Genomic DNA, 26,104 nt, shown 5'->3' with positions numbered 1-26,104 from the left:
GAGATCTTAGGGGTGGAGATAAATTTGAAGATAAGAATGATCCATTGATGGGAGAATCCGAAGGCCTCAAGGACCTTGCAAAGGAAACACCAATCAACCATATCATAAGCCTTTTGTATATCTAATTTCATAAACATACATGCTTCTTTATTTTTTGATGCTGAATGGATAGTTTTTTGGATAGTAAGGATACCATCCAAAATAGATCTTCTCGAGACAAAGCCAGACTGCTCTTCGGAGATCAACTTTGGCAAAAGTCCTTTAAGTCTATTCGCCAGAATTTTAGAAAAGATTTTATCATTCGTATTACACAAGGCAATAGGATGAAAGTCTCCAGGATATTCCGACCTATTCTTCTTGTGGATTAAAGTGAAAAAAGAATGATTTATTTCAGCCAACAAGGATCCTCCATTCCTGGATGCTTCAATTGCTTTCCATAAATCTTTCCCCAAAATATCCCAACACTTTTGAAAGAAGAAGGCCTGAAAACCATCAGGCCCTGAAGATTTCTCAGTAGTCATATTAAAAACTACTGATCGAACTTCATCCAAAGTGATAGGTTTATTTAAATTTTTGTTATCCTCAAACGAAATTAATTTAGGGATAAATTTAAGCATATTGGATTGAGCCACCCTATTTGATCCTTCATAATTATTTAATAATCCCTGAAAATGTGACACGAACGTATCCGCTATTTCTTGGGGATTCTCCGTATGAATACCCAGATGGTTAGTGATACTAGTGATTTTGTTTTGAGATCTATTGTAGATGGTTGAATTGTGGAAAAATTTTGTGTTCCTGTCTCCCTCATCCAACCATTTATCTCGAGATTTTTGTCTCCAAAATATTTCCTCTTTGGAGAGAATATCTTCTTGTTTCGCGAGAAGTTCTTTTTCTAATAAGTAACTTTCGTTATTCATGCCATGCTTAATGATTTCTTGATTTAGAGTTTTTAACTTGTCTTCAATTTCCGTCTTTTGTTTGAAGATGTTGTTAAAGTGTTCTCTGTTCCACCTAAGGATCTCCTTTAAATTTTTTAATTTGGATATAAAGATAAACATCTTGGAGCCTTCAAAGCTAGCTTGAGTCCACCAAGCTCTAATATTCTTGATAAAATTAGGATCTTGAAACCACTTCTTTTCACATTTAAATGGGTTTTTAATTGGTTTAGAAGGTTCAAAAAACTCAGCACAAATAGGAAAATGATCCGAACCTGCATATGGCATGATGAAGGACTGAAAGTTCATGTTACAATTAGCAAAACTCCCTAAAATAAAAAACCTATCTAGTTTCTCCGCTATATAAGCATAGTCCTTCCTTCTATTATTCCAAGTGAAGGTGCCATTATTCAACGAAATGTCTATCATGTTATGTTTATCAATCCATGCTTGAAAATCTAAAGATGATTGAGAGAGGTGTTGCTCGCGACCTACTTTTTCGTCCAAACTTAAAATGGTGTTAAAATCGCCCCCTATCACAATAGGAATGTCGTTAAAATTAAGGAAAACAGAACTTAATTCATCCCATACAACATTCTTCCCTATAAGACTAATAGGACCATAAAAATTGATTAAAATGAATTTCAATTCTGATTTCAGACTTTGCACATAGACACACATCCAATTGTTACCACATTCTAAGCAGTGAATGTCTACTTTCTTAGGATTCCAAATTATACCTAAACCTCTTGACGCACTGGCAGCTTCCCGAAAGACCGATTCCCACATTCCTAACATCTTATTGAGTTTTAAACCTTCTGACTGATTCAATTTTGTTTCCTGAATTAAAATTATATCTAAATTAAAAGTTTTAAGATATTGTTTAATTAACATTTTTTTGCTAAGGGAATTTAAGCCCCTAGCATTCCATGTGATGATCCTCATGATGCCCTGGGAAGGCATTTGCCCTTCCCAATATTCAGTAAATCATCAATTTTTTGTTGCTCTCTGCAGTGTCCATCAGCCTCCCTTAATTCCTTCAAAGACTTCCTGCCTCTTTTGCCCTTTACTCTGCCATATTTTGGAGAGCTCAATCCATCCTGATTCATATATATCCCGAGATCCTGTTGGTAATTAACAGGACTATGTACTGTGAAAGTCTTGATATCCCCTATATTGTCCAGCTCTTCGTTTTCCAATTTACTAAGGATTTGACTCCCTATTCCACCCTTGTCTACATCCATAGAATTTAGCTCTGCCCTGTTACAAATACCAGTACAATTAGTTTCCTGGTTTACTTCTGATATGTTACCATACTTCTCAATTTGTCTCAATATATTATCCTCCATCTCAATCGTTAGAAGATCCCTTCTAAGATCTTTGGCTGTGTAATCTTTACTACCTAGTTTGATGATTCTTTGGATTAGATTCTCCTTTTGGGAGGCTGTGCTGTTTTTTATATTATCAAAGCTAAAAACCTGAATTAGCTCCTCAGATAGCTGTTCTAAGTCCTTGTCTTCTGGAATTAAAGTTTCCTCCTCTGGAGAGGTATCCAAATCTTTGTTTAAGAAGTTCTGGACATCTTTAATAATAGAGCCTTCTGTCCTTTTACCCCCAAAAATCAAATTGGACTAGTTGACCTCTGGAGTAAATGGTGAAGTCATGAAAGCAGCCGGAGTTTGCTAGAATTTGGAAGAAAAACTAATTCCTATTTTGCTGGGAGTAGATGTTTCATCCTCAATATCTTGTATCTGCTGCTGAACAACTTGCCTTTCCATCTTTGGAGAGTTATTGTCCTCACCTCCATCTTTTGGTGAAGCAAAAAGTAAGGAGTTTTCTGCTTCAGCTATATCATCTTTATTTGAACCTTCTGTAGCCCTGATTTGAGACTTTGCTGATTCTTCTACAACTGTAGCTTCCTCTCTTGTAGCGCTTCTTATATTACACAGATCTTTCCTGCTTGAACCCTTTTCTCCATCTAGATTCATATTTGAATGATATACTATTTTAGCTCCCTCTTCATTGCTTGCTACCTGATTCTGATTTGTAATTGCCATTTCCTCTTTATTTGACATCTCCTCTTATCTTCAGAAATAATCCTTTGTTTCAAAGTTCTGGAAGATTTCTTATTCTTCTTAGCTTTATACTTTTTTGACACCTCTTTCTTTTGACATAATTCCGGGGATTCTTTGTGAACAATGATAGATTTCACCTTCGTGTTAGATGCTGTAAATCCCTTATCCTCTCCTTGATTTCTTAATTCTGAAAGATGCAGTTCCATTTGGGTCCTTTCTTTGTCTTTGGGCTGAAGAAAGGAGTCAAAATTTGCATACTGAATGCCCATCTTTTTTCGCAGTTTGGAAACTGAAGGAAATGTAGACCGAAAATCTGAAGTAAGGGGAAGATTTCTGATTCCCATACCCATATGATCCTCAATTTTAATGATATCAGAAATCTCTCCTTTAAATGTATGCAGATTTAATTCATAATTAGCCTTGTTTGTTATTACCTTTTTGTGAACGAATGTCCCTTGATTAAATTTGGTTTTGATTAATAATTTCACATTATTATCAAACTAATAAGACACATCAATTCCTATAAATTCTCCTAAAGATGACCCGATCAATCTGAGTATTTCAATTTGATTTAGTTCGGGTGGTAAAGAAAAGATATTAAACCAAACTGGACACTTAACATCTAAATCTACTAATTTAAAGTTTGGAGACCAGTCAACAAATTTGACACTCTGGCCATTAAAGAAACACTCTAAAACATTGATAAACTCATTTTTAACAGCCTGATCAAAACAATTCAAGAAAAGGACATTATCAGCGAAGAGAGATATACTTACCTGACCTCGACAATTATCTTCAAGCCTATTGGATAGAAAAAAACATTTCTTCTTTGGCTCCAGTCCAAATTGCGAAGCGTCCGAGGTTTTTGCATTCTAGCCATGCGTCTTCGCATTCTTCGGTTTGAATCAGTATGGAATTATCTGGATCTGCATTATGAGGTGGATTTCCTGAGGGATTTGCCATACTTTTGCTACCTTTTTTAACAGATCCCCCCGATATGGGGGGACGTAGGGTTTAGAGGATACACCATTGGTTGCATCCAAGCTTATGGATATGTCACGGCAAGGAGATTGAAATGAAACCCTATCTAATATGGGTGGAGGAGATAGATCATTGCATTTGATGGATGAAGTGTATTTTGTCATGTTGAAAACCTTGATTTGATGATTAAGACTTTCTACAGTGAAGAATGCATGGGGTCAATAATTATCAATGGAGCTTGCACTATGTTGGTTGTAATTTGTATGGCCTAACCCTAGCTCCAAAGACTTTCCAAAAATCCCTCTATTTTGCGAAACAGATTTCCCGCGATTCAACTCCTTATGTCTATCCGGATCGGCTAGACTGGAAAATTTATTTCCGGTTTCTATAGCATATTGAACATAAGATGTATTGTAGACTTTCGCAGAACTCTGATATTGATTTTCCTTAGGGCGTCTAAAATTCTTATGATCTCCATTTGTCCCTTTGGAGTGATTCGCATGTTTGCTGGAATTCACTGCTTTGCGTTTGGTTACTGCTCTGCAATTATTCACCATTTTTCGTAACTTATACATTATATATTTATATTATAACGTAAATATTAATTAATTCATTAATTAACAAATTTATTTATTTAATTTTTATATTTTAATATTGATGGTTATCTAAGGCAAGAGCTTACAACACAATAGTAATTGTGAGCCTCTTATCTGGGATGTCTTGGGTTCGACTCTACTCAAGTTTAATAAATAATAATAATTAATCACAACACATAACAATAATTACTTTTGGCTTCGGCCTCTTACCGATCACAAAAAAATATTAAAAAAAATTTGATGGTTATCTATATTGTATTTATATCGATTATTATTTATTTATATATTTATTCATTTTAATTTAATCGTTATTATCATTGATTAAAACTCAATTCTAGAAATGGGACATCACAATAAGTTTGATGGTGTAGATGCTAATTCAGAAGTCTCAAGGAATAATATTTTAAACTCCATATATATAATGATGTAGTGGTTGACATTGTTTCACTACATTAGAATCTGAACCTAATCAATGATATCAATAGATGATGAGTGTATTATTATCTCTATTTAGTATCTAATGGTTATCTATTCTAATCTTCTGTAAATATTAGAATGCCTCTAATATTTAGTTAGTTGTAGTTATCTGTTAGCTTTCTTCAGCTTTCTTTTAGCTAGAATAGAATATTTCTATTATTTACGATCGTTTCCTAAGGAAACATCGCTTTATTCTTTTGTATATATAGACTTCTCAGTCTCTGTTAATAACAAGCAAATTTTTTTCAATTACTTTGTAATAGAGTGAATAACAACTGAAGATGTTTAGTTGGAGAATATTTATTAATTGGCCAACCATAGAAAATGAGCTATATACTCAACTAACAAATTTAAAACAAATAGAGTGTGTAGCAGAATTTAATGCTAAGCATATGAGATTGGCAATTCAATGTCAAGATGTGACACCTTAATAGAGGCTACAACTGTACATCAATTTACTTAATGATCAAATCAAACATGTTTTTTGTTTGTTGCAACTTTGTACATTATGACAAACTATGCAACAAGCATCACATATTGAGCAATGGAGCCTCACTACAAAAAGATCAACACAAAGTCAAACGATAAGATGGAAAGATAGAAATGTCATTGATGCTATTAACAAATATGGGGCTAAGTTCTTTAACGCAAGACAAATGACTAAGTTGTCTCCTCTACAAGAGGCAGGGAAAAGAGAAGAAGGTATGTATTGGCATTGTGATAGAAAATGTTCCAAGGGTCATAAATGTGTGAGTAAGGAGGAAGACTAATGATTATTGAGAATGAGGTTGAAGAAGAGGAAGAAGTAGCTTTAGAAGAACCAAATATGGAACTGAACTATAAAAGTATAGAGGAAGAAGAAAGTGTGATTACCTTCTTACATGCATTGAATAGAACAAGCATGCCACAAATGTTTGGCTAGTTAAAAAAGAAAAAGGTGACAATGTTGGTTGAGAAGTAGTACACATAATATTTTTGATAGAAGCCTGGCTAATGAGCTCAATTGTCTTGTTTATCCAATGTCTTAACTTTCAAGTCATGATAGCTGATGCAAAACAACTTTTCTGTGGTGGTTAATGCCATCATATAGAGATTTTTATGGGAGTTATTATCTAGATTCACAAATATTTGCTATTCCAATAGGATGAGCAAATGTATTTTAGGAGTCCAAGTAGTTCAACATATTTGTGAGAGGCATTTCAAAGAGGGTTATCTCATTCAGTGACAACCTTATAAACGGATTTTCCTTAAATAACGTAAGAAAATCAAGTTGGCACCAAAATTTTATGGTCCCTATAAGGTTGTTATTGAATAGTAAATGTTGCTTGTAAGTTAGAACTTCCACCATCTTCCAAAATTCATCCTATCTTCCATGTCTCTTGTTTAAAGAAAATAATGAACAACAATTTTATAATCCAATTTGAATTACAAGAGTTAGAAGGCATGTTTATTTTAGAAATCAAGGAAATTATTGAGAAAGTAGTGGAATAGGGCTATCTGGGAGTTCCTAATCAAGTGGAAGAATATGTCAATTGAAGATGCGACGTGGGAATACAAACAATTTATACTGAAGCATCTAAAGCTGCTAAGCATTGAGGATAATGCTTTTTTTGTTTTTGAAGGGGAGAGTCAATGGCTTCTATCACTCAATCATTCTAAGTATAACATGATGATGTACTCTTGGCATTTGTAACCTTATCATTCATTTTAGTTAAGACACTAGTCCCTTTAAAATAAAATGAGGGGTTGTGTCCCTACATAGTTAAGCCTATAAATAAGGAGGAATATATTTCTCATAAACTATCATATCATCAAGTATTGAATTCATAAAATGTAATAGGATTATTGGAGATTACCTTGTCGAATTTACAGCCTTCTGCATTTTTTTCCAAGAAATATCATTAGTAGCATGATGGACCTTTTTGAATGTTTGACTCGGAAGCATAGTTCAAAATAGCACCGATAAGTGACTGAAAAATCAGCTTCTTGCGAGAAGTTTGGAGTGGTGAGAAAATGCAAGTTTTTCGTGCCAAATCTCAGCCGAGAAGTTGAAAAAATCTCACAAATAGCCCAATGAGATACCATTTAGTGGCCCATTTAAAAATTTGCAGCCTTTGGAGGAGAGAAGGGATTGGTGGAGAGAAATAGTCATTGGAAGCCTTATAGATTTATTGGTGGATTTGAAGTGGATTCAAAGAGATTTTTGAAGAAAATACCAATTCGAATAGGGTGGTTTTACACCTAGATTGGATGACATTTAGGAGGAGGGCAGTGAGAGTGAGGACACTTAGGACAGTGAGAGTGAGGATATGGAAGATGAGGAGTCATTGTTAGCGCCAACACTAGCTACATCTAGGATTGATATTGAGACACAACTACAACCACAACCACAATGGACTGCTAGGGCTAGACTGCTTTCCACACCCATAGTTTTTACTAGAGCTACTAGGAAGAGGAAGATGCAGACTAATTTTATATTGTATTTGTTTATCTTTTTACAATGACAATTTGCTATTTTTAGTTTGCTTCAGACTTCAGAGTCTTTAACTATGGCTGTCAGCCATTGACATTCCACATGACGATCGGATTTTGTTATGTATTGCATTTATATAATATCTAGATTAGCTTGTTTGGTTTGTTTACTTATTTACTGACTTATTAGATTCACCTTCTTATTGAATTTTGCAAAAAAATGCATTTTAAATTAAATTTAAGTCATTTTAAAAATTCTTGATATTTTACAGCAATGTATATCATATGCAAAGTAAAAATCAAGCTTCCAGCCAAACAATCAATATATAACCCTCCAGCAGTGTCATCTATAGCTGCAAATGAAAGGAAATGCTCACGTTAAAACCGTTAATGAGCAGCTACAGCAGCCATAACGAATAAATAATAGAGTGAAGAGTTATTGAAGAAACCCAAATCGGGTTTTTTTTTGAAAAATGGAGTATTTTATATCAGATCTACTAATCAAGACAAGTAGAAATCAAGAGGAAGTCGATATATGTTACCTCCAAAAACATAAATCAAAAAATATGAATGCAAAGAGATATGCCCGACTTCCATATAGAAACCAATTTGTTATTTCCAAATTTCTTTTCCATAATGGTGGCATTTCAATAGATAAGGAAAATAAATGCCCAGAAATTTCTTTTCCTTATAAAACAATACTGGTGAACAATGAAGAAATCATGCTTCTAGCTTAGCACAAAATGGCAACCCAAGTAGCAGAAGAAGAAATGCCCAAAATTTATTATTACTTCCACAACAATGGAAAAACGTGCCTTTCAAATCAGAGCAGAATGTTACCTTCCATGGTGGCTTCCAGTCACGTTTCTAGTGAAAACAACAATCTAGAAAAACGTGCTTCCATTCATGGCCGATTTAAGCAAAACAGAGAAGACCATGGCGACTCTAAATGATCAAATAGCAAGAAAAAACGCAGATCAAAACCCCTAACAATGGTGAATATAGAAGGCGGCTTCCAGCTACAATGTGATGAAAACAACAGAAAAAACGTGCTTCCATTCATGGGAAGTGTTGAAAAACAAGTCACAGTTGACGGCATGCATAAAAACCCTTGATTTGAATGCTCCAACAAACATTATCATAGCAGAATGGTAAAATCTCTCCCTACAAACCCTAGCTCTACCAGAGCATTCAAAAAGGCAAAAATGAAAATACAAATGAAAGGATACTTTTTTGCTTTAGGGATTTCTCATGAAATACTTGGAGAAGAATCCACCACGTTGCCTTTTCCTGGCCAAGTGGAATTTTATTTTCCTTGATCTTTTTTCCAATCGATATATGTGTTTAGATGACCATAAAGGGGTTTGTAAACATTAATGTTTGTTTTATTCATTTTTGCTTTTTTTTTTATTGTAATTAATATTACTTATTTTGATAAATTATAAATCAAATAAGTAATATTAAAATTTCAATGCAAAATTGATGTTAATGTTTCTAAATAGGGGTTATCAAATTATGACTTATTTGTGGTGCTATATGGGGTTGATTTTGAGTAGGAAAAGGTCTTTTGGTTGGATAAATTCCTAATAAGGAGGTGACTGAGTTGTATTTTTGCCAAGTATTAAGTTTGACTTGGGATTAAGGAATAATTTTAGGGGGTTGGTTTGGGTCGAATTTAAACTTTCACCAAGCATTTTGGAGGTCTTTATTGCCAGTTAGAGCTTTTCTGGGGGATTTTGACATGAGCCATGGGTTTCATTATGACTTAGTACAGTTGTTATGCAGTGAGTCATCTTTTTGATAAGATTTGACTCCCTTTTTGTAGCCTTGTTTCCTGATTTCGACCCCCAAGAGATTTGTATTTAGTATTTTGAAATTGTCATACCAAGGATGGATGGATGCAGTTCTGAAAGGAGAGAAGACTATTGTGACATTTTTATTGTCCTTTGTATGCTCATTTTTCTGAGTTGTATCTCTGAAGTTGATGTTTTTGACCTTTGAAGGCATAATACAGTTAGCGGGATCTACTTTGGGACTCATTTTCTATGTGCAAGGTTGGTGATTGATGTTTATTTTCTGTGTTTTCTCAAGAACTTTTAAATTTATGTCTCATTTTCGCACCTATCTGTGTTAGTAAAATCGTTATGCATAGGTCATAAGTTGTGCAGTTTAATGAAATAATATTGGTTATGGTTTATATCTTTTGATATTATTCATTAAAAGCCTTCTTCTGAAACACTTTTATACAGAGATTTTCATCACAGTTGTATTGCATAGTTGATTGTATGTCATATCATTGTGTTATTAAAACATCAAATCCTTCATCATTGTTTTGGTACATCACCTTTTCCGTTTAAGTAATGCTTCTTTTTTGTACCTCCTACCCCCTTTCCTCAAAAGTTCATAGTATAGGTAGAGCATCACATAACATCAAACAAGAACCGGCCTAGAATCAAGAGGTTTAGTCACTTACACAGTTTACCCACAAACTCGTGATTGCTCCCATGTTGACTAGAATTTCTAAGTATTTAGGTGCTTAGTTTTAGGGTGCAAATTCTGGTGCTAATAGTAATCACTAAACATTAATGTGGAAATGCATTGACATAAACTCATGTTCTAAGAAAGGTGTGCCCTAGACGGATAGTTCTAATTGGAAATCATAGGGATTTATGCATGTCGTCACCCCTTGACTTGGAAAATAAATAAGAAAGGGGGTGGCATGGAGGTAAGCGTTTATCTCTTTATTATTAAGACTCCTATGTGAATATGATACTTAAAGTAAATATAGTTTTGGGAACATGGTAGGATTGATTGTTAAATATATTTGGTATTGATAAAGAACATATAACTAAATATGTATGGGTTACTTAGTATTTGAATAAGAAATTCATAATCGTAGTTAGCTATTTGATAAGGACATAATATGTTTGAAAAATATAGATTAAAATATATATTAAAATATTTGTCTATATTATATTGGAATGATCTTATATTATTATGCAGAATTACTTTATTACCCTTGAGTATTATATTAGTCTCTTATTTTTTTGTTGTATTTCTATACGTACTATAAGAGTTAGTTGCCTTGATCTGTTCCTTTCTCTCTAAGTATGTTCTTGCAGAAAAAAGGAAGATTTATATCAGATACAGAGGGAGTCTAAGATTTTATCAAAGACAATATTGGATGAGGAGCTAAAAAAATTGATACTTAGTGGGAGGCTGAAATCCATGTGTCTGACTGCATGATTTTGTTGGGCCAACTCCCTATTGATGGGTCTACTCCCTGTGTCATCATGAGGAAGTGACAACTTGCAAATGATTATCACTTGTACTTGTAAAATTTATTTGAAGGCTACGATCTTTCAATAACTTAATCTTCTATTATGATGGACATCTCATTTTGTCTAAGCATTTCATGATAAACGATAACTTGCATGGTGGATTAAGTTCCTTAAACATACCATGGCCTTCTATTGTGATGGACATTTTATGATGTCTAAGAATATTACAAAAGATGATAATTTGCATGGTGGATTAAGTTCCTTAAATAGACCATGGCCATCTATTGTGATGTGATGTCTAAGCAGACCATGATAGACAATAACTTGCATGGTGGAATAAGTTCCTTAAATAGACCATAGCCTTCTATTGTGATGGTCATCTTATGATGTCTAAGTAGATCACAACAGATGATAACTTGCATGGTGAACTAAGTTCCTTAAACAGACCATGAATGTTCCTATGGTAAGTATCATTGAGGATATGTGAGCATACCTTATAACATTTTTGAGAACTTGGTAATATCATGTGACTTGACTTTCAAGAGGCTATTACTCTTGATATCATGAGATGATATCTAAATGGTGGATATCTTCTGATCAAAGATATCCTAAAAACTTGCCATTCTTGATTTTACATTGAGGTAATATTATATCTTGTGTTTATCCTCCCTAGCTAAGAGGGAGTGTTGATGTTTGGTAGCTTTAGTCGGATAAACCTATGACACAATACTATATGTATATTAATTACCTAATAACAAATAGATAGTCTACTTTTGGCTTATTCTCAATATAAATACAAGGGATTGCTACCTTTGAAAACACATACTGTACACGAAGTGCTAATACATTTGCCACGATCCTCTAAATTCAACAACTATTAATGTAGATCGAATACCACTTAAAGACTTAATTGTTTATATGTTTGTCATGGGATCTTCTCCAGATAGAATTCATAGTAAATATGAGGGTTTGGAGTAGTGTCATAGAGGGTTTTGACTCCTTATCACACCCACACTCTAATCACCCATCAAACTAGCTGTTGAGTTAGACATGTGCCTAGTCAACAACATGTTGGGTAATTATGTTTAATATGATTGGTCAAATATTATAGGAGACTAACATAAATAAAGACTTTCATTAGTGTATATAGATAGATAGACAGAAAGACAAACAGACAAACAGAGAGAGAGAGAGAGAGAGAGAGAGAGAGAGAGAGAGAGAGAGAGAGAGAGAGAGAGAGAGAGAGAGAGAGAGAGAGAGATTGATTGACAGACAGACAGACAGACAGACGGATAGACAGACAGACAAATAGACGGATAGACAGACAAATAGATAGACAGACAGATAGATAGACAGACAGAGAGATAGACCGATAGATAGATAGACAAATAGATGGATGGATAGGCAGAGAGATGGATAGAGAGAGAGATAGACAAAGAGATAGATAGATGGATAGATGGATGGATGGATGGATGGATGGATGGATCAATAGATAGATAGATGGATGGATGGATGGATGGATAGATAGATAGATAGATCGATAGATCAATCAATCGATCAATAGATAGATAGATAGATGGATGGATGGATGGATCCATAGATAGATAGATAGATGGATGGATGGATTGATAGATAGATAGATAGATAGATTGATAGATAGATAGATCGATAGATCAATCGATCGATCAATAGATAGATAGATAGATAGACGGATGGATGGATGGATGTAGTTAAGCATGATCTTTATATTAATTTCTCCACAAATAATATCTGTATTTCCTCAATATATATGTCTTCAGTGGGATTATCTCATTTTATCCGACTGAAGCTACAAACATCAAGAAGTTTGTATGACATATACGTATGGGTTAGGGTCTCCCAACACCAGACATTAAAATAAAAATCAAATCCTTCTGCCACTCCATTTGGCTGTCATACAAAAGGATTACAATTGACAACATGGAATTTGAATTTCAATGCCTCATAATCCATTGATTAACTAGTTGATCTAGAACTTGGCATAATGAATACTTTTTCATGTTACAAGATATTTTTGAATTTTCAAGTGATGTGTTGCAATGTTAGATTATATGGTTGATTGAATTACTACAAATTTAGGGGTTGAATTTCATTACACTTTTTCTGCATGGTTGAAATTTCTGTTACTTAAGGACTTAGATACATTTTGAAGTTTTTTGTAGCATTCTTCTATAAGAAAAAGTTTTTCTTCATATCTGGGCCTTAAATGGTTTTGAGTCTCTGTTAGTTCAAGGGAATGACCTATTTGCAAATATTGATATAGGCACAGCTAATGAGGTGGATGTAGTGGAAGAAAGTATTCAACATGCAAAGAAAGCTGTCATGTTAGATGTCAAGGATGGTCAATCTTGGTGTACTGTACACTTTCAGTCCTACTATTTCTATTTTTTTGATTGAATCTCATTACCATTGCTTGGATATGATTCTGTGAAATTTGTATACTTGGATGCTTGGTGTACTGTACACTTTCAGTCCTACTATTTCTATTTTTCTGATTGAATCTCATTACCATTGCTTGGATACGATTTTGTGAAATTTGTATACTTGGATGCCTTATGCATAATATGGAAGGCTGTTAGGAAAACCACATCAGTGATGTCAGGCGATTGCAATGACACCAGACTGATTGCAACTGTTTTTTGTCAACAACTTCATGACACGTCAATTGATCCACAATGTTTCAATGTATCAATCAGATCTTATTCAAGCCTAAGTAATTGAATATTTCTACATGCTGATGATTTACATGGGTCATAGGTGTTCCAGATTGATTAAAAAATCTATTAATTTACAGTCACCTGGAGACAGGGAGGCTTGGAGGTGTCTGCTACTGGTATGATAAGTTTTCAAAAATAGGAGACAGCAATTTTTTTAATATAATTGTATTAATTTCCAATAAATATTATAACATAGGGCTTTGAAAATCAAATGTAAAGACCCTCACTATGTCTCTGCTGTGCCTCTGATGAGGCAAAGATGATTTGTATATTTTCTTTTGTGTTTTTTGTATTTTTTGGATATAAATGATTTTTATCCAGTTTTTGAAATTGAGAGATAATTGAAGTGCAATGCTCAGAATATAACTCATACACAAATAACCACCTCTTTTGATGCAATTCTATTTATTTACATAGTAAATGACAACAAGAAATGAAATTGCATAATTGGTTGTATGAAACCTGGACAAAGAATGCCAATCAATGGACTTGGTGTTGACACAAACTGCCTAGCAACCTTTTCACACCCCACATTTCCTTCAGCTCTTACCAGTAACAGATTTAGCAGCCATGATAGCCAAAAATGATGTATGTACGGCCCACAAAACTGATTGCAGACTTCCTTAGCTGCTGCATAGAATTCCAGCAGGTGACGTGACTTCTTAATGCAAATTGCAGGCCTTCTATAGTTTGAATGCAGGTCTGAGACTCCCACACCCAGGTCAGATAACTCAGTCACTAGCCTCCAATTCCTGATCGCAGGCTCCCTATGAAAGCCACTGCCCTTCAAAACAACTGCAGTTATGAACAGGGCCGCCAAATGCTGCCGTAGATGGTTATGGCAACCTCACAAATGCCAATGTAATTCCCCAATCAGATTGCACGCCCTTCTAGGCAATTCACAGGCCACAGACGGGTGATTACAGAGCTAACACACTGCCTCCAGTGATCAACGCAGGTCTGGTGAATAATGAAGATAATCAACCAGCTAGGATTATAAGATAAGCCCAACAAAAATCCCAAACGTGAGCTCTCAATTTGTCCACTTGATCGACCCCTTAATCACAGAGCAATAATTCACAACCTAGTGTGTCTTCCAGCCACAAACACAGAAATATAAGACACCCCAGAATTCTCAGAAATGCAATTTCCTCAGCAATTACAATATTCCCAGCCACAAATAATAACAGTAAGGGAGATTCGACAAGTCACCGCATAATGGAATCACTTTACCTTAGCAGTGATTCGAAAACACTTCTCAGCTTTAAAATCCTTATACCTCCGCAAGGGCACGCAAATCACCAAACTCAGATGATCTCAGCAAAATAACCAAAGCAATAAGATAATCAAATGCTTTTTCCATCAAAATGAGATTATATTTGTAACCCCTATTGACATTGTTGGGTGGATATTTTGCAACCAATAGTTTTGTGAAAATCCAGTCACACAATAGGTAGACTAGCCACAACGTGTGAGACAAAGTCTCTCTTACGTTAAAGGGAAGACTGCCCCTTCTCACTGTTTCTTGGATCAACTCAAGGTAAGCAAGAAGTTAAGAGATTTGTGAGGGGTGTTACCAATATTCATTCCTCTTAACTTTCAAGAAAGAATCCACTTATCCACAAAGCAAATAATGGGCTAGAGGAAATCTCCAAGTACACTTCTATCTAGTAGCTAGAAACGATGATATCGATAAATTAACACTAACTCAAAGGCTAGTTGAAAGCATACCAGTTTGGCTCTAGGTCCTTTTTAAATCTAATTTATAAGAAAAACCTCTACCATTGGGGCTCAAAGACTTCTAGAAGTAGGGGAATTCTAACTATTTTTCATGAATTTGAGATGGTAATACAAGCTATAGTCAAAGCTTCCAATCTATATATCACCTTAATCGCTCTCAGTCAAAGCTTCGGCTCTGATTGATTCTTAACTCTGCTCTTATTATTGAACATACAATAATAACATGAATCAAAGATAATAGGCACAAATTACAATCAAAGTGTAATGTCCCCATCTTTTTAGCATCTCAGTGGAGTTTTTAGCTTTTACATTCTCCGAAGGTTAAGTGGAGAAATAAGGAGAAATTGATTAAATTAATTTCTTATAAAGTCATTAAATAAATTAAAACTAAAAAGTGATTTTATATTTAATTAATTTAATTAAAAGTGACTAAAGTTAATAAATAAATAATTTTATTTCTTCTAGAAGGAGGTCCATCTATTGGAGGAAAAGAATAAATAGGGAGGGCAGCTTCATTGTTGAGCATCGAATGTGTTGTCATCTACTTTTCTGGATAGCTTGTGGAGCCAAGGGTTTCTACAGTTGTTACATTGATCATTGGGAACAAACACTCCCATTGATTTGCATAACTGAGTTGGTGAAATGTCTTCCGAAGGGTTATGACTGTTGGAGAAGAAAAATCAGTCTTTTCATTGTGTCAAATTTGTGGCTTAGGGCCAAATTCATAGAGAAGGAATAAGTTGGATATTGCTATAGGAACTTTACTACAGTGACACTGCTACAGTGATGCTGCTATAGTACTGCCACTACAGTTGCTACAACGATTTGCTCTAGTAAATTGCTACTGGAAAATTCATATTTTGGGAGCAATTCTAGGTTTTTATCTACTACATTTTGCATTGTTTGAGAGTAGATATTTAGGTCATTGGTAGGGTTTGTAAAATTTGTTGTAATCTGATTTATATCAGAGTTTATCAGAATTTTTTGCCCTAATGTCTTATTGATGTAGATGCATATTTTCCTGTTTGTAATCAGTATTATACAAAAAACAATTGCATCTTCATTGTTAGATGTTTGGTGTGTTCTTTGCAAGCATATTTATTAAAGTTTGGCATTCAGAAAGCAATCAAAATTTAGATACGCAATATATCTCTTGCTTGCAAAGTATTCGACAAAATGTTAGACGATTGAATTAGAGAAGAATTTGGTGTTTGATGAAGTTATAACCGATTGGGGTTATTACATTGATATCAGAGCTAAATTATGCCATCCTGAGAGTTTAGCAATCACATGCAACCACATGGGGTTGGATCTCACAGATTTTAAACTCGTAGGTGAGCTTTGTTTGATAGGGAACAAGATTTTGATAGGCAGCCAAACACCATGTGTGGCAGGCAAGAGTATAGCCCACCAAGAGATAATAGGAATGAGGATCAGGAAACAAGGGAATTTTTCAGAGCAATGGTTACAAGACAAGAGTGGATGGCTTAGACTTTGCAGGCACTCACCACCATGGTTGAGCGCATGAACCCATAGGACAGACGAAATCAGGAACAAGGGAATAACAAGAGTGCAGTTGGATCACCTAGAGCTCATAGAACTCTTTTCAAAACAACAGATAGGCCTACATGTCCTATCTTTGTTAGAGAGGAACCAGTACATGAGCCAGCAAAGGAAGCTGAGAATGGGACATTTGCAAATATCCTTATGGTTGCTAATGATGAGTGAGAATTATTGGCACCGTAGGTACGAGAGAAAATGACTTTTGAGAGGTTTGTGAACCAAAGAAGAGAATACTATTGTGCAATCAGACAGAACAGGAGACCTTGTGATGAGGACAATGAATTAAAGTGGGCTTTAGGGAAGCTTTCCTTGACTACATTTGATGGGAGTAGCAGAATGACAGCGCAAGCTTGGATTCACAAGCTTGATACCTTCTTAGCAGTAAGACCTATGATAGAAGTGGAGGCAATAAAATATGCCACGCTACATTTAGAGGGAGCTACACATGATTGGTGGTACCATGGGATGGTTACCCTTCAGCATAACCAATCGACTTCATATTAGGACTTCGTGGACAGGTTGGTAGAGAGGTTTGTTTGATAAGAAGGATGCAGAAGTCTACTTTAGGGAGTTGGCCCAGTTGAAACAGACAGGCAGATTGGAGTATTTCATTAGTGACTTTTAGAGGTTATCCATCATGGTGTCAGATATATCAGATAGGAGATTGGTTGTTTTGTACACTTAGGGATTATCCAAACCACTGAAGGGTTGGGTAAAAGCCTTTGATCCATTCAATTTGCAAGAAACGATTAAGAAGGCTAGAAGTACGGAATAAGCAACCCGAGTGAATAAATTTCAGTCAAAGGGTGCATCATCTAGCAAAGACAAACCATTCTTCAAGAAACTTGACAGGAATGAAATAAAGGCTGAAAATAAAGATAAATCATTTGCTTCTTTGGATAGAGAGACATTGAATGATTTAAGGAAGAAAAAACTTTTTTTTTTTATTGCAAAGTACCCTACGACATGAACCATGATTGTCCCTTGAGGCCAAAGGGGAAAGCAAATAGGGTTATCTGGGCATATTATGAGGATTCTGGTTCTGAAAATTCAGACCAGCAATCTGAAAATGAGGAATCAATTGAAGAAAAGGAAGGCACAGATGATATTGGTGATGAGAAGATTGAGGGTAGACTTTAGAAGGTTTGTCTCACTTGTAAAGTTTTATTATGCTAAGATCTGATTGGTGTAAATCTCAATTTCAATATGAATAGATAATGTAGAATTTGTATTTTAGTGAAACTGTTATATACTTATTATATGATGTTACTTAAGAATGAGGTTATTCACTAAAATGAAAAAGTGAATTAATATATTGTAATTGTGAACTGTAGATTGCGATAATAGAGAAGGACTGCCGTGGTTATTAGTCCTTTCTTCATTGCAGTTTAACATATATATATACATTCTATCGGGAGAGGACGTGACTCATGCACGGTGACCATTCAATCAAAGGTCATGATGATCGCTAACATCAAGGATCATGTATGTTTGTTGCTAATAGTTAATAGACTGTTGTTAAGGATATTAACACAACCGATGGCAAGTATAATCGGCTGTCGATAATGATATTGTCATAGCCGATGACAATGCATTATTGACAGTTAATGATAATACATTTAATGTGATTATTACAATCGGCTATTCAAAGGAATATTTCATAATTAGATTCAATAATGCAATATATATATAAAATATTATATGCATGTATAATATATTAATCAATCAATATTAGATTGAATACAGATTAAGGAGCATAGATTAAATTTCACTCATGCTAACAATCTTAACACTCCCTCTTTAGCAAGGGAAATTTGAAATAAGATTAACTTACATAATTAATGTAGTCATCATTATCTTTTAAGCTAAGAGAGAGAAAGAAGAAGGAAAACATAATGGATTTTCATGGTGTCTGGCTATCGCCCAAAAGACCCATGAAGGTTATCAATGTGTCCGAAAAAATCCGTCCCAAAGAATAAGGATAACCCAAACTTTTAAAACAATGGGTTTTCATGGTGCCTAGCTATTGCCCAAAAGACCCATGAAGGTTATCAATGTGTTCGGCAAAATCCGGCCCAAAAGATAACAACAATTCCAACCATTGTTTAAAATAGATCAACTAAAATAAAGTCATCACTTTATCATAGGATCAGAACACACGAAAGGTCGTCACCTTTCTCAAGAAAAGTCGTCACTTTTCACAATACAAGCTTGCAAACAAAAAATAAAAATAAAAATTTGTATTCATTAATAAATGCATTTACAATAATATAATACCAAGTTTTTCTCGGAAGTATACAATTTTCAACATTGCAAGAGGTTTGGTGAAAATATTAGCTTTCTGTTCATTTGTATTGATACAACTCAATTTAATAATATCTCTGCCGACCATGTCTCTTATGTAGTGATAGGGAGTCTCAATATGCTTTGATCGATTGTGGAAAACTGGATTTTCTGATAGCTTGATACAACTTTGATTATCACAATAAATCACAGTTGGTTTTAGAGGTTTTCCAAATAGCCCAAATAGAAGTTTTCTTAACCAAACTGCTTCACATGCTCCCATGGAAGCGGCTACATACTCGACTTTGGTAGAACTCAAGGCAACAACTGGTTGTTTTCTACTGAACCAAGATATCATTGCTGACCCAAGATTGGAAGCGGCTAATATCTCTGCCGACCATGTCTCTTATGTAGTGATAGGGAGTCTCAATATGCTTTGATCGATTGTGGAAAACTGGATTTTCTGATAGCTTGATACAACTTTGATTATCACAATAAATCACAGTTGGTTTTAGAGGTTTTCCAAATAGCCCAAATAGAAGTTTTCTTAACCAAACTGCTTCACATGCTCCCATGGAAGCGGCTACATACTCGACTTTGGTAGAACTCAAGGAAACAACTGGTTGTTTTCTACTGAACCAAGATATCATTGCTGACCCAAGATTGAAGCAACAACCTGTAGTGCTTTTGCAGTTAGAAGAACAACCTGCCCAATCTGAGTCATTATATCCTTGCAAATTTATCTCAACATTTTCATACCTTAATCCAAAACCAATAGATCCTCGTAAATATCTTAATATATGTTTTGCAGCCATAAGATGGATCTTTTTAGGTTTACACATAAAATGACTAAGGACATTTGTAGCATAGCATATGTCGGGTCTGGAATTCACAGGATACATTAGAGATCCAATTATTTGTCTAAAGAGAGTAGGATCAATGTCTTCAGATTTTGATGCTTCTTCTTTTAGCTTGTGTAAGTTTGTTTCCATCGGAGTAGAGAAGGGCTTACTGTCCATCATTCCAAATCTGATCAGAATATCTTGAGTGTACTTTCCTTGATGTAAGAAAATGTAGTCTTCTTTCTAATTTACTTCTAATCCCAAGAAGTAGTGTAGTAACCCTAAATCTTTCATTTCAAATTTAGCTATCAGATCTTGTTTACATTTTTCAATTAATTTATCATCACCTGTTATTAACAAGTCGTCAACATATAGGACAAGTATTACCATTCCATCACTTGTGGTTTTGAAGTATATGTTGGAATCGGCTTCATTTTTTGAGTATCCAAGTTTGGAAAGGTAGTTATCTATCCTTCATACCAAGTTCGAGGAGCCTGTTTGAGACCGTAGAGTGCTTTCTTGAGTTTACATACATATAATTTTTTATCTTTTATGGTGAACCCTTCAAGTTGTTCTATGTAGACTTCGTCATTAATGACTCCATTTAGGAAAGCAATTTTTACATCCATTTGATGAATCTTCCATCCTTTTGATGCAGCAATTGCAATAATTGTTCTTACAGAAGTGTAACGAGCTATTGGAGCAAAAGTTTCTTCATAGTCAATGCCAGCTTTCTGAGAGAATCCTCGAGCAACAAATCTAGCTTTGTGTTTTTCAATACTTCCATTAGTGGCGTATTTGATTTTATATAACCATTTTGAAGATATAATTATCTTGTCTTTATGCCTAGGTACAATATCCCAAACATCGTTTTGAATTATGGAATTATATTCTTCTACCATGGCATCTTTCCACTCTTGTGACTTTAGGGCTTCTTCAGCTGTAGATGGTTCGATTTTATTTATCTCTGTTATAAGAGCAGTATAACATGATTGATTTCGAGTTCTCTTGTTTTCTTTTGAGATCTCATCTAGTTCCACATTCAAAGAGATCAGATTTCCACAATCCATTAAAATTGTTAGTATTGCTTCTGGATTAGATTGTGTTGAATTTTTTTTACCATCAACATTTCAAATCACACTACGTGTTTCATCATCAGGATGAGTTATGTTTATCTGGATTCCTCTATTGAGTCTTGGGTCTTATTAATTGTTTATTAGACTTTTTTATTAATTTTTTACTTGTATTTATTTATTTCATTTATTTTTATTGTTATTTATTTTTCTTTCCCCTAGTGTTTGTGTTCTTTTTTATATTTTTGTTTGGTTTGCTCTTGGGTTTCTTAGGATTTTATTTCTTATTTATTTTTCTATTTAATGGTTTATTTTATTCTTATTTTTTCTATTTTTATTATTTTAAATATTATTGTTTTTAGTATTATTATTATTTCATTTAGTATTGTTATTTTTATTTTATTTTTAGGTTTATTTTTATTTTATTTTATTTTCATTTTTTGACATATAGGTATATTTTTATAGTCGCACTTGCTTGCATATATATATATATATATATATATATACATATATATAAATAAATATATATTCGCTTCCTTGTTTTACTTTTTAGACGGGTCTCTTTAGAGGTTCATATTTATTTTGCTAGCATGTTTTTGTATGTTTGTATTAATTTATATTTATTACCTTTTTGGTTGTTTTATATTTTCATTTGGTTGGGTCGTCTTAGAGGTTTTTATTTATTTTCAAGCTTTTATATATCTATATAAAATTCGCTTTAAGGCTTGTTTACTTTTTTGTGGGTGGTCTTTTTAGAGGTTCTTATTTATCTTCTAGCATGTATTTTTGTAGGTATGTATAAATTTATAATTATTACCTTTTTGGTTGTATTATATTTTTTAGATGGTCTTTTTTGAGGTTTTTATTGATTTTCAATCTTCTATATATATTTACAAATATTTGGTATATATATATATATACAAATATGTATATGTATATACAAATATGCATATATATACAAGTATGTATATGTATATACAAATATGCATATATATACAAATATGTATATATATACAAATATTTATATATATATTTACAAATATTTGGTATATATATGTACAAATATCTAGTATATATATATGTATAGGTTCATATATATATATATTTGTATATATATTTGCATATTTGTATATTCATATAAATGTTTGTTTGTATATATTTATATACATATTTGTGTGTGTCTGTGTGTATATATATATATATACAAAAATTTGGCATGAGCTTCATTTTTAGTGATGCACTGGGTTTACTCCATTTTCTTTTGTCATTTCTTGTTATTTTCCGTCACATCTTCTGTTTTTTACATTCTATCTTATTGTCTTTATGTTATTGATTTTCTTGTGTTTTTTAGGCTTTCTGGGTGTCCTCCCTTGGTTTGTGTGCTTTCCCTATCTCCAACCCCCTATATCTTTGGAGTCAACCCCAATCTGCAACTCACTTTATTTTTTGCAGCTCTTGCTCTCTCATCCTGATGATGAATCACGTAGTGTGATTCGAATAGTTCCACATTGTTTTCTTCAAGCATCTTCCTTTCTCATAATGGTCTTTTCTTCCCATTAGTTATATCTGGTTCTCTCTCTTCAAGTGTATGCTCCCTCTGATTTTCAGTTTGTCTAATTTCCTCATCATCTGAGATTGGTTCATCTTTTATGCCGGTTGAAAGTTTTAAAGCAAAATCCTCTTCAAAAATTACATCTCTACTTATTTCAATTGATCTTTGCCTAGGAATGTAAATTCTATAACCCTTGGAATTTTCACAATATCCTATAAATATACCTCTCTTCCTAGAAGGTTCAAGTTTAGTCCTCTTTTCTTTGGGTATGTGTATGTATACTGGACATCCGAATATTTTAAGATGACTTAGATCTAGTTTGATCCCTGAGAAGACTTCTTCAGGTGTGGTATTCTTTAGAAATGAATGTGGACATCTGTTTTGAATGTATACTGCAATCTTAGAAGCTTCTGCCCAAAATGAGGCAGGCATATTTTGATCATGTAGCATAGCTTTTGCAGCTTCAATGATGGTTCTGTTTTTCCTTTTTGCTACTCCATTTTGTTGAGGATTATAAGGTACTGTATACTCCCTCTTAATCCCATCAAAGTTACAAAAACTTTTGAAGATGTCAGATGTATATTCTCCTCCATTGTCTCCTCCATTGTCTGATCTTAATGTTTTAATCCTTTTACTTGTCTGATTTTCTACTAATGCTTTGACGGTTTTGAATTTTGATAGAACTTCATTTGATTCTTTGACTTTCAAGAAATAGATCTAGGTCTTCCTAAAAAAATCATCAATGAAGCATATGTAATAAAGGAAACTTCCTAGAGAAGGTGTGGGCATGGGTCCACAAAGGTCTGAATGGACTAGTTCCAAGACTGATTTTGACTTATGTTTACTAAAGGGAAAATGTTTTTTTATGATTTTCCCTAGAGCACACCCTTTGCAAGTTCCTCTATGAGACGAGTCTAGTTTAGGAGTACCAGAAGTTATCTTATCTAAATTAGGAAGTGAACTAAACCCAATGTGCCCAAGTCGTCTATGCCATAATTCATTAACATTGGATGTTTCAAGACTAAGAGCTTGAGTTTGAATATTGCTTAATCTATATACTGTTCCAAATCTGGACCCTATGATAATAGCATTTTTAATATTTGAGTTATTATGCCAATATAGTACTTTGTCTTTGTTGAAGGTGACATGATATCCATCATCAGTTAGACTTGAGATAGAAATTAGGTTCCTTTTTATGCCTGATACAAATAAGACATCTTTAAGATTAAGTGTAGTTCCATCCTTTAATTTTATGGAACATCTCCCAATACCTTTTACAGGATAGGTAGAATTGTCTCCAATTGTAACTCCTTCAGTGATATGAGTTCCAAATGTATCAAACATATCTCTGAATCCAGAGATGTGATGGGATGCACCACTGTCTACAATCCAAGCTTCTTTATTTGAATTTACTTCACTTGAAAGTGCGGAATAGGATAGTTGATTTTCATCTTCCTTTATTTCAGCAAACGAGGCTAGAATTTTCTCTCTTTCTGGACAGTTTCTGAAGGTGTGTCCTATTTTCTCACACTTAAAACACTTAACATGAGAATGATCTTTATTAAACTTCTTTTTATTATTATTATTGAATTTCCTCTTTCTTTTGTTTGAGACAGTGTGAAGAGCCTGATTTTCTCCCTCTTGATTTGAAGTAATCCCTCTGGAGATTAGCCTTGATTCTTCTGCTATGCATTCATTTTTCAGTTGATCAAAAGTAGGAATTGAAGGTCTGCTTACAACTTGTATGAAAGTATCCCAAGACATTGGAAGCCCTCTTAGAGCTATTAATGAGAATTCTTGGTCTTCTATTTTGTTTCCAGTGGAAGATAATTGTTTCTTCGTTTCAGAATTTTTCTCAAAGTAAGAGTGAATAAAATCTCCTTTTTCCATTTTAGTATTCAGTAATTGGGATTTTAAGGTGATTAGTCTAATTGAGTTATTTATCTCAAATATATTTTTTATGGTCTTGAATACTTCAATCTCCTTTTTCCATTTTAGTATTCAGTAATTGGGATTTTAAGGTGATTAGTCTACTTGAGTTATTTATCTCAAATGTATTTTTTATGGTCTTGTATACTCTAGTCTTAGAAGCTCCTGCCCAAAATGATACATGGGCATCAGGATTCATAGATGGATCGATTCATAATAGTGATTTCACCCTTGTGAATGAGATCATTATTTACAAAGGGCGCATTTATTTGGTGCTAGGGTCAGAGGTGAAGAGGATGGTGTTGAGAGTTTATCATGAGTCATGACTCACTTATGGTAGGACATCCAGGTTTTTACAAAACCTACTGGTAGATTCATGAGTGTTTTTCATGGAAAGGGCTTAAAGATGAGGTGTTACAATATGTTAGAGAGTTTCCTACTTGCCAGCACAACAAACAAGAGCACTCTTACCTAGCTAACTTACTTAAGCCACTTTCGATTTCAGATAGGAAGTGAGAGTGTTTATCCATGGACTTCATCATAGGATTGCCGAGAGCCCAGGGTAGAGACTATATATATGTTGTTGATCGGCTTACAAAGTTTGCCCACTTCTTCCCAATCAACACTACATACACTACTATATAGGTGGCAGATTTATTCTTCAGAGAGGTATTTAGGTTGCATGGTTTATCTCAGAGCATTGTCAGCAACAAGGATAGCAGGTTTATGAGTCACTTCTCGCAGGAGTTGTTTAGATTGTGCGGGACAGAGCTCACTCTGAGTATTAGCTACCACCCTTAGATAGATGGTCAGACAGAGATAGTGAACAAATGGGTGGAGGGATACCTCAGGAATTACATAGTAGGGCAACATAAGGCTTGGCTTAAGTGGATATATCTATGTGAATATTGTTATAATTCCACTTATCAGATGTCTATCTAGATGTCACCATTCATGGCATTATATGGATATGAGGCACCTAGTTTCATGGATTTGTTGCTATCAGATAGTAAAGTGCCTAGTGCTAGAGACTTATTATAGGAGAGCCAGGACATTGTGAAGGCTCTTAAGGATAATATCACCAAGACACAGAATCAATAGAAGCAGTATTTTGATCAAAAGAGGACTGAGCAAACTTTTGAGGTAGGTGATATGGTATATTTGATGCTGTAGCCTTACCGCCAGTCCACTCTCAAGAAGAGTGGTGCCGAAAAACTTAAGCCACATTATTATGGGCCTTTTAGGGTGATCAAGAGAGTTGGAGAGGTGGTTTATGAGTTGGATTTGTCGAGAGAGAGTAGAGTCCATAATATTTTTCATGTGTCACGTTTCAAAAAAGGCGTTAGGACATTAGATTGTTCCTTCTACAGTGCTTCCACCCTTGGACGATGAGGGGAAATTGGTTTTAGTACCAAAGGTTATCATTGAGTTCAGGGAGAGGAATTTGAGGAGATGTACTATCAGGGAGTACTTGGTGAAGTGGAAGGACCTACCAGCAGAGGATGCCACTTGGGAGAGTGAAGAAATTTTGTAGCATCCAAAGTTG

The 26,104-nt window shown here is 34.3% G+C and overlaps 1 protein-coding gene across 6 annotated transcripts in view; it reads left to right on the top strand.

Moving 5' to 3' along the window:
• Window positions 1–26,104, top strand: part of LOC149571031 (uncharacterized) — a 231,434-nt gene that overhangs the window by 39,819 nt on the left and 165,511 nt on the right. For 3 of the 6 annotated variants that reach the window (XM_089812594.1, XM_089812591.1, XM_089812595.1), the window contains exon 5: window positions 13,123–13,212. The exons of 1 other annotated variant lie outside the window; for it this stretch is intronic. In XM_089812594.1, the coding sequence (XP_089668720.1) occupies window positions 13,123–13,212 (90 nt within the window). Of the gene's footprint in view, window positions 1–13,122; window positions 13,218–26,104 lie in introns of all 6 variants that reach the window. 2 more of the 6 variants (XM_089812596.1, XM_089812593.1) reach the window with 1 other exon arrangement.

Source organism: Cupressus sempervirens, chromosome 2 (assembly GCF_028749045.1).
Source record: "Cupressus sempervirens isolate cs-2001-9-10 chromosome 2, ASM2874904v1, whole genome shotgun sequence".
NCBI lineage: Eukaryota > Viridiplantae > Streptophyta > Pinopsida > Cupressales > Cupressaceae > Cupressus > Cupressus sempervirens.
The sequence above is the reverse complement of the archived record's forward strand: the minus strand, read 5'-3'. Positions and strand labels throughout refer to the sequence as shown.